Source organism: Silurus meridionalis, chromosome 16, assembly GCF_014805685.1.
Source record: "Silurus meridionalis isolate SWU-2019-XX chromosome 16, ASM1480568v1, whole genome shotgun sequence".
Taxonomy (NCBI): Eukaryota; Metazoa; Chordata; class Actinopteri; order Siluriformes; family Siluridae; genus Silurus; species Silurus meridionalis.
The window spans coordinates 4,862,048-4,880,818 of record NC_060899.1 but is presented as its reverse complement, the minus strand read 5'-3'; the positions used below and the strand labels follow the sequence as shown (position 1 = coordinate 4,880,818).

Genomic DNA, 18,771 nt, shown 5'->3' with positions numbered 1-18,771 from the left:
TGATGTTTCTGCTAGAGATGGTGTATGTGGGTGATTCATGAGACGCCTGTCTGTGATGCAGTGCTCTGTTATACTGGTGGTTTCTATGGTGTCATAAAGATGGTATTAAGAGGTAGATTAAATGAGGTAGGATACCACCTACTTGAAGGCCTTGGTGTAAAGAAACTCACGGCCCACCAGGAACAAAATTATTAATTAATTTATTTTTTTTAATGATTAATTATTATTTTAGCAACCTTTTGGACCTCATGGAAAGATGTTTTCTCTGATTGCAAAAGAAAAGAAAAGAAAAGAAAAGAAAAGAAAAGAAAAGAAAAGAAAAGAAAAGAAAAGAAAAGAAAAAAAGAGCAGTTTGCTGTCGTTGCTTTTGTCGGTCGAGTGTCTGGGTTCCCCCTTGGTTTTCCCCCATGGTTGCAAAAATGGGCGGACACACACACACACACACACACACACTCTCTCTCTCTCTCTCTCTCTCACACACACACTCTCTCAAACACACACTCATATACAGATAGAGGGAGATCTAATAACCCTGTGCGCTTTGACAGCAGCTGCTCCTGACTCTCAACTCCGGATCATTACTTGTTTATGCAAACAAAAAATTTTAATTAAAAAATTTAAAAAAAGAAAAATCCAATATGGGGAAAGTGGAAGGTGGAATGAAATGCGTGAAATACCTGCTCTTCATATTCAACTTCATATTCTGGGTGAGTGATGCCTGTTGATGAAATGCTGAGAAATGAATCCTTATAAATACTGGTTTCATAATAGAGCTGAATGGTGTATGGCTGGGAAAAAAAAGGGAAGGATGAAGAGAAAAAAAAAGCCCTTTCTTTCCATTTTCCCCCCTTCTTCTGCGTCTCAGTGTGTGTTTATCCCGTCGGCCATGGAAAGGTAAATCAGATTTTCCATTATAGGAACAAAACGCCCCTTTTTCCTCTTTGGAGTTCACAAAGAGCTCCCTATTCCGCATATAGTGCACTGCTCAGGCTCCAGCAGCTCCTCATTGCATCCTGTCTCTATATTGGTTTTTATTCTTTCCATGTTTTCTGTATTGTTTTTGCTACACACTGAAGTCATGTGATTGATCTGTGGCCAGGAATGTCAGCTCCTAAATATTGACATCTAGATGTTTTGAACATCTTGTACCATTTGTTTGAACGCAAAATATTTGGAGTGAACAAATATTGAACCATCTAACTGCCAGGTATCGGTGCCCAGGTGTGCCCTGTTAAATGGATTGTTTATACAATTAATGGCTCTGTATGTCTTATCTTGGTTTTATGGAGATGTTTGTTCCATAACATTGCATTTCCTGGAAAAAAGGATAAACCAACTTAAAAAACCAGAGAGTTGTATGTGGGACAAAGAAAGTTTTTTTTATCATTGAACAAGCATTTGGATTTTTTTTCCCTTTAAATAAATAAAACATCTGTGCATTAATGAGCAGACATCAAAAAAAGGTAATAAATGCAAAACATCAGCAGTTTTTAGATGTTAAGGCCAAAACTAAGATACAACAGTCACTGAAATTAGCAAATAGAAGACTAGAATACACTGGAAATTATAAAGAATTACAAAGATCTACCACAAAGTTCTGCAACCATGATTAACCTCACCAAAAGTGATGAAAAGGCCAAACTGTGGAGTAAGAAAAGATCTGCTCATGATCTAAAACAAATAGGCTTATCAGTAAAGCATGGTGGAGGTAGTGCCATAGCATGGGATTGCGTAGCTGCTTTTGGTACAAGATCTAATGATAATTGATGATGTTTCTAATAATGGTAGCAGTAGAATGACTTCAGGAATGTCCAAAAAAAATTTTATTCCTGTCTTGACAATTTACATAGATATGCATCTCAGTGTATTTGGGTGGAACTTCATCATGGAGCAAAACAGAAGTGATCAGAAGTAAAAGCAAAATAATATGCCGGTGTTTTTTAGTTTGACTATCTGTGCGAATACTTTTGCTCACTCAAAGCTGGGTGGTCTGTCCATCAAGGGTGCCATCTTTAAACCTATTTAACACTTCTAGATATGAATATCAGGAAATTGTACCTGAAATTCTGATCCATCTATTCTGATGACCCTTTGTTCAAAAGATAAAAACAATAGAATTGGTTCTGGCATCTCAATACTTTTGGAGGGAACCTTCACGTAAGTAGCCAATTGCATAATAAAATCTAGGTTAATACAGTCGTTTTTTTCCTGTAAAGGACACTAGACATTCTTATTTACAAAATAGTTCAAGTTTCCTGATTCAATACCGTTACAGAAGGTTTTCAGAAACCGTCATCATCATCAAACCACAGAAAAAATGGTTAAGCATAAAGATTTATGCGAGTTTGACAAGGGCCAAATTGTGATGTCTAGACGCCTGGGGCAGAGCATCTGCAAAACTTCAGCTCCTGTGGGCTGTTCCAGGTCTGCAGTGGTCAGTATCCATCACAAGAGGTCCAAGGAAGAGACGGTGAAACCAGACAGGGTTATGGGCGGCCAAGGCTCATCGATGTGGGGAGCGAAGGCTGGTCCGTGTGGTCCGATCCAACAGACGATCTCCTGTTGCTAAAATTGCTGAAGAAGTTAATGCTGTTAATGCTGGATGGGTCAGGACTGTTTTGGCAGCAAAAAGGGACCAACAGAATATTAGGCAGGTGGTCATAATGTTATGCCTGTTGCACACACAGAGACACACACACACTCCAACTGCCTTGTATCTGGTTGCCAGGTGTTGATTAAAGGTAGCAAACACTGTAATACACACATAATGTTCTAGCACGTAGTTGATGAAGAAGACGATGATGATGGTAATGTGTTTAGTAGCAATGCTAATGGATATTACATTATAAAGAAATATTTGATCTATAGTCAATATCTGTCAATGACCAGGCTATAATTTATCATCCACAGCCATCCATTATTAACCAGAATTCTCCTGAGAGCAATTAAAGGCTCATAAACATCACACTGCCACTCCCAGTTCACCAGACAAAGGGTACTTAACGGAGGGGGAATACTAAGTGCACCGTGATGTTCTGCCCTGTTGCAGCAAAGTTATAGTGGTATGACTGTTAATACCACAGCATGTGTGTGTGTAGAGAAATTACAGATGGAAGAAACATGGCACAGTAATATCAGGTTACTGCTTCACATTTACAGACACCTGGCATTTTATAATGAACCCTCGTTCAACAAGCTGAACATCAACACCACGGCCTCGGTTGAAATTTCAATTCAGATTGACTTTGATTCGTTTTTGTATAACAGCAGCTCTGATGAGAATGCAGGTCTCCATCAGCTTTAGTTCAAATGACCGGGTTACTATTAACGCAGCCTTTCCAGTATGGATTTAAAAGCATGTAATGGTCATTAAGGTGACAGGTTTTTTGCTTTGAAAGGAAACATTTATTGAAGGAGTTCCCAGTGTGAGTGCTTTGTAATGTAGTCGGAGAACTTTATGGTTTACCTCAGAAATGGAGGGGGTTGGTAGCTTTGTGGTTAAGACACTGGACTTTGTATCTGAAGGTCATGAGTTAAAATTCCAGCCACATCAAGCTGCCACACCTTGAGCAAGGCCCTTAATTCCATAGCAGCAAAACGTCCTACATGCGCGGTCCTTCAAATGAACTCTTTTGTAAAATCATAATAAATATATTTATTATATTAACAAATATTGAGGAAAATAAGGCATGCATTAAAACTGAAACTAAAAGTAACACTCCAAAATAATAAAAATAGTTACATCCAAAATGAATTAAAAAAACATGTATATTTAAAAAGACATTTTAAATAACGCAACCTGGAAAAACTATCAGTATGGATTTTTGTTGATAGCCGTTAATTCCATCAATCAACTATCAGTGCCGATTAATCAGCAAAACCAATGAATCGGTGAAATTGTAAGTTGATTTTAATGTGTAAATAAAAGCAGGTGAGGGTGGGACTATTTAAAGCTGCTGTAACCTGCTATAATGGATGTTTTTCTTTCTATAACAATTGTTATCCACTTTGCTGTTATAATAACCTCCACTTTTCTTGTGAGGCATTTCGCTAGATTTTTTGGGCATGGCTGTGGGAATTTGTGACCGTTCAGCTACCAGAGAATGCATGTGATCAGGAAGTAATGTTGGTTAAGGTGGTCTGGGGTACCAGAAGTGTTCAGTGGGGTTGAGGTTAGGGCTGTGTGCAGGACAATTATTTTTAAGATTACAGCACAGAAAGATTAAATTGTGATCCACATACAGCTGCGATGGTCGGGTATCCACATATAGTGTAACCGGATGAAAACATTTTACATCTCGCACACACACCCACATAGAAGAGAGATTGAAGCTTATATCAGGTATTTAAGCTAGCATACACCGAAACACACTAGCATCAGCAAATGCAAATTTAGCCAAAAGAAGCTATGGAAAAGCAAAACCAAGGTTGACTGGTTTCCACAAAAGGCACAAGTGGTATGTGTTTAATGATTAGCCGAGGTGATTTTTTTTCTCTATATATACACACAAAATAGACATAAATAGACTATTATACTAGAAATAGACTAATGTAACAAGTGTTCCTATTAAAGCTACTATGCTTTCTTTTTCCATATTAATCCTGAACTCATGAAGTTCAGTTAGTAGCGTAGCACATTTCTGAACTTCTGATAATCAGTTAGCGAATTACAGGATCAAATTAATTCTTCTTTTTGTTTTTCTGCGATATCTGATCCACCCTTATTAAACATGTGAACAAAAGTAAAGAAGTGGAAGTGGTAGCTCAGTGAATGAGGTATGATTGGAAGGTCATGGGTTTAAATCCCACCACCACCAAGTTGCCACTGCTGGGCCCAAACCCCAACAACCCTCAATTGTTTAACTCTATTACTGAGATAACTGTAATCGCTCTGCAAAAGAGCGTAATTTTAATGTGCTCTATGGAAACTGACAGCCTCAAAAGTCATAAAAGTGTGTGTTTGCACGTATTTAGCTTTTTATTTGGACATCAATGGGATCCGATGCTGCCATGTTGAGCGAAGTGTGTCGATGTCCTTACAATCAAACGGTCCTTACAAAAAAAACCTATCTATTGTCCAACTTATCTATTGTCTCAATCAAGTTATCAACTGTCTTATAGTTTGTTACAATAATGTGTGTGTCAGTGGAAGTTCTTTGGAAAGAAAAAAAAGGGAGTAACCCATCATTCCAATTAATCCCAAAGGTGTTCATTATTGTTGAGTTCAGAGCTCTATAGCAGGAGATCTTCTACTCCAAGCCATGTAAAGCATATCTTCATGTATCTGGCTTTATGCACAGGGGAATTGTTATACTGGAGGTTTGGATCTCTTAATTCAAATGAAAAGAAAATTGAATTCTACCACGTCCAAAGACATTCTGTACAATCGTGTGCTTCCAACTTCGAGGGAACAGTTTGGGGAAGAACCACAAACGGTTGGAAAAGGCAGGTGTCCCATTACGGATGTCCAGTGTAACAATGTCCTTCTGTCAAGTCTGCTGATTTGCACAAATTTCTCATCACCTTTCCATAAAAAAAAAAAAAAAAAAAATTCAAATTGAAATGATTTGCATTAAAACTGGCCCCACCCCTTTCTTTTTACTCATAGCTGATCAAATCAACATTCAACAGAAGTCAGATTGGATCTGAGTTGACAAACAATAAAATCAATCGATGCATTTATATTCAACTGAAACTATAAATATATAATATGATTATTTAATTTAACTCACTACTAGTCACAGATTTTTATCTGAAATCATTTCTATAAATTCCTTATTTTAATGTAAAAAAAAAAAAATTTTTTTACTTTCAGAAAAAAATCTATGCCTTACATGCAATATTACAGAAAAATAAATATAAAAATAAAAATAATAGAGATAATATAATGATGATGATTTATAATAATAATAATCATAAAGATCATAATTTTAAAATAGATTTTTTTTTTTTTTTATTTCCAAAAGCCACTGTAGATATTTCACAGCATGTGAAAATATACAATAAAAATAATCACTGTACTTATATGATTCATATAATGGAAAGGATTTCAACTAACACCTTTAAAAACTTTTATACAAAAAGAACCATGAACAGAACTGCAAGTTGCAGAAGAATACATTAAAACAAAAGAGAGAGAGAGAGAGAGAGAGAGAGAGAGAGAAATTTATGACTTTTATTATGCTGTATTTTTCATTTTTGTGTGTTTGTGAGAAATAAATTTTTGTACACTAATGTGTTTCATGATATCGATAAGCCGGGGCCATGTGATGATATAGTGAACAGTTATGCCACAATAGACTTTGTCATCCAAATGTAGTAAAATAAAGCTAGTGGAAGCTGCAGATTTGATATAAAATATTCATATTTATAGGCTTATACACTCTAAACTAGCTAAAATATATAGGTAGTTCATGACTGAACCCATCGTAACTTAAAAATATCATAAATTGAGACATGGAGACTTGCGGTTTAGTGTATAATTTAGCAAAACAGAGCAATTTACCCTACCCCACGCAAAACATCAAATATTTGTATAGTTCTGTTGTATCACTATCGTCATAAATTAGATCGAAAGTATTATAGCATCTAAAAATTGTCTAAAATATATTTCTAATTATAAATGTATTTATCCATACAATTATTTTGGTAGCCATTGTATAAATCTTTTTTTGTTTTTCTCTAAACGTCTCTGAGAATCATCATCTGCTCTTCTGGATTCTTCTCACACTCGTGACTTCAGCAGAATCATAATGGCGAATGTGTCAAATGCTGGGCTGTAATCTTCTCTAGATTTGTAAACCTCAAATAAAAATGTATATTTAGTTTTTAATTTGTTATAAAATGTGAACATAGATACTTATAAAAAAAAACCCAGAGAAGATACCATAACCCAGAAATGACCAAAGGAAAAAGTGATGAAGCACGCAAAGGCACTAAAAAAGGATGAGAAGAAACGAGGAACAGTGAAACTCGCGGTTTGAAGCTGCAGTAGAAATGAGTTTTTTTCCACTGTTTTGCTCAGGCTCATGGTGTGGGCTGTTCCAATACTTAATTAGAGTTCAGTTAGAACTACAAAAATACGTTTTACAACACGCTGAACATATATAAGCTGTGTGTTTGTGATAGTTTCTTATTAATTCCACATGATTTTATCACCACTACCCTACCCTGAGAAGGGCAGAATATTTGGCAGAATCGCCATGTCTCTGGATATCGTCACGTTGGTGTCCTTCAGAATAAAGAGAGTGTGTTGAAAAGGCTATCTAATGGCATCCCATAATATCTCATAACATCCCAAAATAATATTCAGTGCAGTATTATAACACAGTGTGGACACGTTTTTTACATTTCAAAAACTATGAAATGTAATATCAGCACACTGAAAAGCGATTATATCTATAATCCATGAGCAACGTGAAGTTCTCGATAAACACACACACACACGCTTAGTGTTTTAACACGGACAAATCTGGAGCTCTCGTTTAGCTGTTGCATTTTCACAAGAGGAGAGATTTATTATTTCTCCATTTGAGAAAGTAAAAAGACAGCACATGATAGTAAAACAGGTGGTGGTGGGGATGATTGTAGTGGAGTTGAGATGAGGATGATGATGATGACCATGGTGATTATTGGCATGAAGATGACTGTGATCACAGAGATAATGGTGATTAAGGAGGTTGAAGGTAACACTGGTGACAGTGATGGTAATGGTGAAGATGATGATGATAGTGATGATTATGAACATGATGTTATGAGTATGATGATGCTAGTGGTGGCCTTAATGATGATGAAGATGCTGATAATGTTAGGGGTGATGATGTATTATGGTGATAGTGATGATCAAGGTGGTTGATGACTACTGGTGACACTGATGATGAAGAGCATAACGATTAAGTAGATGATGTTAGTAGTGGCAATAATGATGAAGTTGCTGATGTTGGTGGTGGTGGTGATGATGATACTGCTGATGTTTGGAGTGGTGGTTATGAATAAGAGTCATAATGTTGATGATGTTAATGATGAGAATGATGATTCCATAATGATGGTAATTATGAAGAACTGTCCTCCATATTCTTGTCTTAATGTCTCGCTGTTTACTTCTTCTCTTTGTCCTTATCTCTTTTTTCTCTGTAGTTAATGGGTTCTCTGGTGTTGGCTGTCGGTTTGTGGTTGCGGTTGGAAAATGACACGGTCGCTCTCCTGGATGGCGACACGGCACCGGCCACCTTCTTCATTGGTAAGTGTGTGTGTGTGTGTGTGTGTGTGTGTGTTCTTTCACTTACTGTGAAAAGACAAAAGGTGTGCCATAGTTTTTCCTGGGAACCTTGGGGAGGCAGTGTAGCCATAGTAGTGTTTAATGTAATACTCTATTATTTAGTTTGGGACGTAGCCACTCATAACTCATGTGCCTTTGTAGGCTCATTTGAACCACTTCGCTACAGACTATTAAGTGTGGTTTGGGATGCAGCTCATGTCTAGATGCACTAATGGGAGGTACTTGATCGGTGGTACTTTAGTCTTAGTGTGGTACAGTATTTCGAGGTGTAGTAAAAGTAAGGCGCTGACGTTGTTTGCTGAGTTGAAAGCCGGCACACTCTTCTGCCACAGCCCATGACTGTTTTAAAAACAGGAAATTGCGGTGTGTGGTTTTCAGTAAATACGGAAACTTGAGAAACAGACACCTGTTTGAGACTGAAGGGCGCTCACAGTGTTCGACCGAAGTGTAGCAAAAGTGGGCGTGGTCTAGATATTTAGTTTTGTGTCGATTTGCCTGTACTGAGCAGTAGAAAGGACTCTGTGGAGGATCAGCAAGTGCAGGGCATCGCGTGATGACGGTGTGTGTGGGCATGGGCGGGTGTGAAGGAGAGTGGAACACACACTCATCATCACTCATCCATTACCCTGTCTGAAGATTCCTTTTAGATAAATTCGACATGGTGAGTGGCAAAAGAGTAGTTTGAATGTGTGTGTGTGTGTGTGTGTGTGTGTGTGTGTGTGTGTGTGTGTGTGTGTGTGTGTGTGGTTGCTAAGGTCCAGTTTTTTGGCAGTGATGTCATTGTCACAGTGAACATCCTCCTACATTCCAGACACATAAATAACACACCTACAGTGCACTCGGCTATATTTAATTGTAGTCCCGCAATCTACGTGTGTGTGTGTGTGTGTGTGTGTGTGTGTGTGTGTGTGTGTGTGTGTGTGTGTGTGTGTGTGTGAGTGAGAGAGATTCCTATTCATCACTTTTCCCAAAAAAAACACACTCCAAACACTCCATCCTGGTGCCCCACTCCTTTGTTTCTAGAAAAAGGGGGGCTGTATAGAAGGCAAGGATTTAGTTGAATGGGTGTGTCCCAAACCACACTCCCTATTCACTATATAGAGCACATTACCAACACGAGTCCAGAGTGGATATGTTTCAAACCGCACACCATTTTCACTCTATAGAGCACATTACTACCATGAGCCCAGAGTGGATGTGTCCCAAACCACACCTCCTACTCACTATATAGTGCAGCACATTACCGCCGTTATGAGTTCAGGGTGGATGTGTCCCAAATCATACACCCTATTCATGATATAGAGCACATTACTGTACCACTGCCATAAGTCTAGAGTGGACATATCCCAAACCCAAACCACCCTATTTATTCTATATAGCACATGAATGTTATACCATGAGTTTAGAAATGGATGTGTCCCAAACCAAACACCCTATTCACTGTATAAAAGCACATTACCAGCACCATGAGTCCAGAGTGGATGTGTCTCAAACCACACACCCTATTACTTTATTGAGCACATCACCGTACCACCATGAGTCCAGAGTGGATGTGTCTCAAAACACACCCCCCTATTCACTAGTCTCGCTTTATAGAGCACATAAACCTTTTTACGAGTTACAGTGGACGTGTCCCAAACCACACACCCTATTCAATATGTAGAACATATTAATAGCCATGTCACATTTAACATATTCACTACATAGTTAGCATAAACCTTATCATGAGTGCACAGTGATCGCATCCCAAATCACTCAGAATAATATTGTCCTTTAAATGCCACAGTGCAGTGTTGATGTTGTGTCCCACACTACATACACTACACAGTGCACACACACTGCATCATCAGCCCACAGTGGCCATGTCCCAAACCACACCTCCCATCATCTCTCGCTCTCTTTATTTCTCTCTCCTCCTCTCCTTCCATTTCTCTTCCTCGCTAGCTCCCTCTCTATTCATTTCTATCCCCTTCATATCTTCCTCCACTCCTTCTCTTTCTCTCCATATCTCTTCCATTCCTCCCATCTCTCATTCCCTCCACACACCCCCATCTGTCTCTCCATCACACCCCCTCTTTCTATCTCTCGCTCTCTCTCTCTCTCTCTCTCTCTCTCTCTCTCTCTCTCTCTCTCTCCTTTATTTCTCCTTTATTTCTCTCCCTCTCTCTCTTTTTTATCTCTCCCTCCATCTCTTCCCAGTATCTGTGATGAAGGTAATGAGATAAGTGAAAGGGCAGATGAGGTTAATGACATCATCCCTCAGTGCTCACTGATCATTGTCCTCACACTGAGGCTCGTGTTTCAGAGCTGCTATTTACATAAAGCCTGATCCTACAACGCCCTCTTGTGGTCAAATTGTAATTACAGCCCAGAACATAGTAACAATAGTAATTCTATAATAGTACTCTCTAACTATCTAACTAATCAGAATGTGATGCTCAGATACTGGATGAATTCGTTGATCCAACTCATTTCATTAATCAGAATAATATTGTGCTGTTTGACCTCACTGCACTTGAGCAGGACAGCAGGAGATCCAGTAAGTAAATGTAACTGGCCTCGTCTCATTTCTGTTGCGTAGGAGTGTACATCCTGATCGCAGCAGGAGGTTTGGTGATGTTGGTGGGGTTTTTCGGATGCTGCGGTGCCGTGCGAGAGTCTCAGTGTCTCCTCGGCTCGGTGAGTCCTCGTCCCTCTGTCCCGAGCATGTATTTCTGTCCTTTGTTTCTGTTTATGTCATGTACTAATCAACCGGCTCTTATACATTTTCTACATTTTCTTTTTTTCCCCCTGTTTGGTCTTTTTCTTTATTTTTTTTTCAAATTTTTCTTTTTTCTTTTCCTAACCGTAACCCCTAAACGTAATCCTGTAAACCCTTTCTCTCCTTCCTCTTTTTTGTTCCTTTCCCTGCCCCTGATTTCCCTTTTCTCCAACAAATACACTTGAGTTCATTATCGAAACAGCTTCTGGAACAAAGGTGAAATGTGCAAAAATTCTCTTTGGTTGTTAAAATTATAAACAACATCAATAAAAACAATAATAAAACAAACATTAACAGTGATAGAAAATACTGTAGTAGTTGTTATATCAGTTGTGTAATAGTTATGATTATTTATTTTGTTTATTTTTATTTATTTATTATTTAGCTTTTATTATTATTATTATTTACCTCATTCAGTATGCAGTGCAAAAAAATGATCCAAAGTGGAAATATCTTAAAGAAAGAAAGAAAGAAAGAAAGAAAGAAAGAAAGAAAGAAAGAAAGAAAGAAAGAAACAATTAAATAGTTTTTTTTTGTTATTATTATTATTTACCTTCAGAATGCATTGCAAAAACTGGATATATCTAATATATATATATATATATATATATATATATATATATATATATATATATATATATATATATATAATATAATTAATTAATATAAATATATGAGCCCTTAACCCTCACCTGCTCAGGTGTAGAAATGTGATAACTGTCTCTCTGGATTAGAACATCTGGCAAAATGGTGTGAATGTGATGTGTGTGCATTGGTGTGCATTGTGCAGTTGAATGTGTTTTGTAAAACCCTGTCCGTAACTAACACATGAACATACACCTTTGTGTGGAACTGCAGTTCTTTGCCTGCCTCCTGATCATCTTCGCAGCTGAAGTTGCCGCTGGGGTGTTCGGATTCCTGAATAAAAACACGGTAAATCGGAAAAACACGCAGACACTTTTCCGCTTCCAGCTCGGTTGGTTTCAGTAGCTCGAGTTCATTCTCCTCCTGCTTTCAGATTATTGAAGACATTCAGATGTTTTATGCAGAATCTGCCAAAGGTAACAGCACAGCGATTCTCAGCAGCTACCATCGAGTCGTAAGTGTCGCACTGCTTCTTGCTCTGTGTGTGTGTGTGTGTGTGTGTGTGTGTGTGTGTGTGTGTGTGTGTGTGTGTGTGTGTGTGTATGTATGTGAGATGTCCTTTTTCATTGGCTGTTCTATTTTGTTGTATTTCTCTGTGCAGCTGAATTGTTGCGGCACCAAGGATACACAAAAAACTGTGTGTCCCACCTCCCCACCTGACACTCAGGTAACTTATTCCACTTTTGTAATTCAGCACAATTACTCATTTTAGTTATATTTTAACAAATAAACAAGCATTAAGTCTTGAATATTTGAATAAGATGTTCTTTGGGCACCTCATCCTTAAAATCCTGTTATTTTCCTATCAGGGTGAATTGAAGCGTCGAACAGCACATGATATAAGATTGGGCTGGTGAATAATTTGGGCCAGTTGTCGTATCATTAGTCATTTGCATAAAACTGAGAAAATGTCTTTGTCGCTTGCTGCTGTTGCGCAAAATCGCAACCGTTGCGTCTCAATCTGTACATTAGGGATGTGTATCTCTATAACTGAGGCTGATGCGATTCGTATTTTGATGCCCCTTCACAAACAGGCCTCTGTAGTGCAAATAGATGAAATAAAACCAGACGTTCTTTTCCTGTTCTGTTTACAGGAAGACGCAGCTCTACCTCTGCCATGTTAATCTGTATTCTATGTGACTCTCAGGACACGTTTCGGTCTCCGTAGTGCTGTGATACGTCATATTCACGTTGCAGCAGTGAACGCGCTCGAGAAACAGTTTAGCCAGGAAATACTGATCTACATATGAAATATCTGTCACAAATGAGTGGTCACTTTCTAAATAATATTCGAAACAATAAAATTATAGCGCATCTACTAATAATTATAGATAAAATTATTGATGCAAATATGTTCAAAACGATGCATCGAGATACAAATGCCGACTATTTTCCGACACTTTTTTGTATAAACCCTTAAACTCTACAGGATTCCTAACATAAAATCCATGATGCTGCCATAATCAATATATGCTATTTGTTTCAATGAGTCTCGATGAAAGTCCCTGACTGGAGCGCATTCGTAAGTCCAACAAAGTGAGGTTTGACCCAAATGTACAATGTACAGTATAAACAATCCAAGCACACACAAAAAATGTAAATAAACTGTTTTACTGTTATAGTACCTTAAAATGGTAGTATAGTACAACAGCTGGCATACAGTGGCTGGCCAAAAGATGCTGATCCTGCATCTACACACTAAGAAGATTCTCGATCCCCCATATCACTTTACCTCAGGCCTTCTATAATATTGTTGACCTCATTTGCATAGCAGACTTCAGATTTTTCCATGATCTCGCCCTTGTTTCTTAAAATTGTGCTGAACAAGCGTCGTCAATGAAATCCGTTTGCCTCGGTCCAATCTCGCGATTATTTTTATTTATTTATTCATGGTTATTGCTGTGCTTTTTAGCAGTATGGGGCATCACCACTATTTTTCCGCTGGCTTCCGGACATCCTGGGCTTAACAGTGGACATTGTGCCAAAGCAGCACCTTTTGGAATATTTAATTATTTTTAATGTATACATTTCCTGTATGTGTACATGGATGTTGTACATTGTAAGTTGTCATTGTTTGACAAAGTATACATTTAAACAAAAATGAACAATTAGTGGCAAAAGATTCACGGGGGGTGAACTTCCGATTCCTATTTCCTGCACAAGGGACCTTTGGACTATTTTTACGTTAAAAAAGTAACCAACATAAAAAGCAATAAATCACTTAGTCAAATTAGTAGGGAATGAATAATTTCTGTTTCTCATCATTTTCCCCTTGGCTGCATTATCTCGGTTTCCTTCTTGCTCGTGTTTTTTGGGAGTTCATCTATTAGAAATTAGAATTAGATACTGAGCAAATGAACAAAATAGTTTGAATATGGTTTTGTCCATTTTGCTGAAGGAGATTCAAAGATCCAAGTCAGTAAATGATTCAATCTTCCTGTTACTAAGGTCAGAAACAGTCAGTATTGAAATACTGTGCCCTCTAGTGGTGAAGAGAGGAAGGACCGAGTGGAAATGTGACTGTGATTCAGCTTTTCTTTAGTTTTTCTCTGAGGAAAAATTTTCTCCGTACTTATGTCCTAATTTGTTTTCTTTCCGCAGAACTGTCAAGAAGCTATCCAAGACTTTTTCAATAGCAAACTCTTTATCATCGGATACGTCGGGATCGGAATCGCTGGCGTCATGGTGAGTGAAACGTCCACATGGTTTCCAGAGTGTTCTCAATCAGTCAAGATGTGTTTTTCTTCTTCACTTTTTAAACTGTACAAGTAGCAGTAAAAATGGTTATCGTATTTCTGATTTTGTTCAATATCTGTCTGATCTCTGCAGATTATCGGGATGATCTTCAGCATGGTCCTCTGCTGTGCGATCCGGAACAGCCGCGAGGTCCTCTAATTTTCTGACCTTTAGCCTCTGCACCAATTTTTTTTTTCACAGACACGGCAAGAGCTTCGAGATCAAACGAAAATTTGTCGATTTTTTTAAAAAAAATTTTCACCCTGGTTCAGAAGCTGCCAGAAGGATTTCCTATTTTAAACTTTTATTTTTTGTAGGTTGAATTTTATTAACATTTTGTCACTTTACCTGCTGGATAGGTGTCGTACATATTCGGTTTGTGAAGCTATTTTGAGGAACCTAATTTAATTTATGTATTTCTGCCTGTGGTTGAATCTACTGGAGGCTTCTCTTTAAAGACTGGGGTCACATGACCAAGTGCGATTCGACCAGCGTGACATAGCGAGCATGTAAAATAACGCATGAAGTCCGAGTGTTTAATGGCGTGAGTGCACTACAACAGGAAGGGAACATTTGTTGTGTAGTGTAGTGTAGTGAACATTCTGTGTGGTTTGGGACACACCCTTAATAGAGTAATAATATTGATCTAGAGTTAGTGCTTGAATGATGGTAAATAAATAATTCTTAATAGTGCACTCAAGCTTTTGGATCTGATTAACACCTTATTAACAGCATATCTGTCAAAACACATTGCAGTTTTCATCAACATTTGCTGCGTGACACACAGGACAAATTTGTATATACTGTTGAGATTCGTACTCCATTTCCTTTTGTAACGTGTGTGTGATGGTGATATCTGTAACGTGCTGTTGGTTTGTGTAGAAGCTAGACATCGTCGTTTCCGAAGTACTTCCTCCTGTTCGGCGATGACGTATACGATCAATTAAAGGTGCCTTTCTCTTTTATACGACTTGTAAACAGTAACCATGAGAACTTCGACCCATCCATTTAATATAATCCTGATGCAGCTTTTTGCGTTCTGGTCCCGTTTTTAACACACACTCGTCCACTTTGTCCGGGTTCAGCTAAGTTCAAGTTGAGAAAGCGTTTTGTATAAGTGTTGATAAGGAATTGTGTTGATGGCGTTCACACTAGCGAGTGTGAACTTGTTCGGGACGCTTGCAGTTGATCACCCGTCGCTTTTGTCACCCACCAGTGTGAACGTGACCTACTTTAGCAACACGACTTACCCAGAAGCAGCTGCTGTGATCTGACGTCGTTTCCATGTTTTTAAAATGGAGGACCAAAAAAAAAGTTGATGAAACTGCTTAGCTGGACTTCTAATGTAACCAAGGATGCATCTCAAATCTCAAATTTATGTTTTGAACTCAATCAAACCATATATAAATAAATATAAACGAGGCAAAATTAAAACCTTCAACACAACACATTTATTCACAACTTCCTTTTCTTTACTCAGATTTAAACAAGATACATTTAAAAAAGAATTTTGAATCACTAAACATTTGTTTTACTGATGCGCCAATTCTCAAATCGAGCACCAAAATCCGCCACAATGAACACATCCGGCAGTTAAATCCGTCCGTGTGGAAACAGAGCAAAAGTTCAGTTTGGTGTCCTGATGATTTACGTGCTTTAAAACACCATAATTACTTTCGAACATTTACAAGAATATTTTGTCTTCATGCTTTCACTAATAATAAACATACAATTGCATAAAGCATCAATATTTGTCTATAGACGTTGAGTATTAAAATTTTGTAACAGTGAGACAAAATCGACGAGTGTGTACTGGAAACTGGACGGAAACGAGGCTAAAACTGTAGTTATAGCGAAAGTAGGCGTAGCTTAGTAAAGTCTCTTTTTGCGGACGTTGTTTAGGCATGTGCTGCTAATATACGGTATATATTATACGCAGTACTCAACAATTGTGATACATTTACGGTTATTCTGGACACTTGTTGGTCATGTTTGGACATGTTTGGATGAACAGCGTAAATTCTAATCTTGACATACACATCCTTTCGTACCTGGGGCAAGAGGGAACATGAACGACAGACCCACCGCTCTCTGTTAGCTTAAGATATATCTCAGGAATCTGGTCTAAACAGTACTTAAACTCTTAAATACTATTTAGGATGGATTCCTGACATGACTGTTAAGCGATGTAGCTGGAGGACATAAGAGGTACCAGAGATGGGCATGTATGTTTGGGGTTCCACTCTGTAGTTCTTATTTTAATACAAACTATTATTGATATTGAAAGGGCACAGGATATATATATATATATATATATATATATATATATATATATATATATATATATATATATAAGCTTTTAATGGTCTTAACAACAAATCACTGGTCAGGAAATCAGCCCAAATGTAGCAGGCACAGTCCAGCACCTCCAGTCACTCTCTTTTCTTCGCTGCATTGTAGTGTTTGGGGTGAAAAAGAAAAAAAGAAGAAATTAGTTTTTTGTACGCAAAGGTACATTATTTATGTAAATTGTCTGATGTCAAATTCAGCACATTTCCAGGTTGACAAAACATTTCAGAGACTCTTCAGCTGTTTGAAACTCGTTAGCAGTGAACTGAAAAACATTCTTACTGTAAAAAAACGGAATATTTCCCTCAAGGCTTAAACATGTAAAGGACAAAGCTAGGCTATACACAATGACTTTGTGAAATGCTCGTTCCTTGCTCTTTTTCTGAGCAGTGGTTTGTTTGTATAGCTATTAAAAGCTTCATTTTCTAATATTTTGGGTTTAGGGTAAGTTTTTTGTATGTGAATCCCAATTTTGCTAAAGATTCAAGTAAGCCAAGAGGTTACGATTTTACTCATAAGTGTAAGGACTGAATTTGATCATTTGTTCTGACACGTTTTAAAGAAAGTAGTGCAGATTAATGCAGTTAAAAAAAAAAATTATTTCCATGTTGACACACTGTACATAAGGCGTGAAATCATCTGATCTAAAGACAAGCGTGATGATGTATAATGAAGCCGAATCCGAAGTAAAACTCCGCTGAGATACGCATTACTGTGTTGAAAAGGATCAAATTAAATATTAGCACATGCCTAAATCTGATTAATAACAGGACCATAACTTAAACAGAGCACCTGTGTGACTGTTTGAGGAGTGTGTGTGTGTGTGTGTGTGTGTGTGTGTGTGTGTGTGTGTGTGTGTGTGTGTGTAAACCCGGCTCATCTTTTCATAGCTGCTCAGAATGTAGGAAACGCATGTACATGTACACAACGCATTTTGTATGTAAAGTTGCATGGCTTCTCATTGCAGCTTAGATCAGACCTTATTGTGTGTTGTAATTATTTTCTCGTACTGTAAACAACACAGCGTTGTCAGCGTTGGTTGTTTTGTTGTTGTTGTTGTAGTTTTAATATTAAAACGTAATTTATTTATTGGCTGATGAATTTAAACAGCAGTTAGGCTTCTCAGGATGCAAAAGTGACATGAAAGAACAAATAAACTTTTCTGAGGTTTTACATTCTTGTGTCGTTTTTGTGTCTTGTGTCATTACCGTAAATAATCGAAACAAGCTTTTAGACTATCTACGTCATTGATCCCATTTGAAACCCGGCAGAAGTAACTGAAGGTGAAAGTACATAGGGAAAAAAATTTAATATTATTTGTTTGTTAAAATAGGCAACAAATACTTTTTAAGTGGAGAATTAAGCGATCGAATGAGGTTTCGGAACGGATTAAATCGCTTTAACATTAATTCTTATGGGGAAAACTAGTTTGAATGTACGAGCAAATGGACCTACGAGCAATTTTCACAAACGAATTATGCTCGTCTAATGGGGTTTCACTGTATATCGGAGTAAAAAATAACATTACACATTCAAACGGAGTGAAGTTTCCCCACAAAAAAATACAGTAATCCCCCGTTTTCATCGCGTAATTTTTCCCGGTCTCTCACGGATACCACCATAGACCAAAAAACCTATAGGAAATTGTTTTTATAGAGTTTTATTTTGAAATAGTGATTTATATATAATTAATTTTATAAAATTAAGTAAATGTCAGTACAGTACAGTACTGTATACATAGCATTTTTGGGGTGGCGTCCGTTTATTATCGTTTATTATTATACTGAAAAAGCACATACTAAGTACAAAAAAGGAAAAAAATACTTCCTTATAACTATCAAACAACTTGTTTTCATTTCCGCTTGTGATACTTTTCTTCCCCGCAGTGCTTTTTCTTTCCTGTTCGCCAACCTTTTTTTCAATTATTATTAAGCTAGCTATTACCTGCTGGACAGCTTCCTTATAACAATCATCATCCCTTTTACAAATTTTTCTTACACCT

General features: G+C 37.6%; 1 protein-coding gene across 1 annotated transcript; it reads left to right on the top strand.

The window, feature by feature from the left end:
* The first annotated feature begins 466 nt into the window (after positions 1–466).
* Positions 467–17,942, top strand: tspan2b (tetraspanin 2b). Its single transcript, XM_046869952.1, has 8 exons — positions 467–707; positions 8,137–8,239; positions 10,860–10,957; positions 11,898–11,972; positions 12,058–12,138; positions 12,286–12,351; positions 14,286–14,369; positions 14,514–17,942. The coding sequence occupies exons 1-8, from the start codon at positions 639–641 to the stop codon at positions 14,577–14,579; spliced, it is 642 nt and encodes a 213-aa protein (XP_046725908.1). The 5' UTR covers positions 467–638; the 3' UTR covers positions 14,580–17,942.
* The last annotated feature ends 829 nt before the right edge of the window (positions 17,943–18,771 follow it).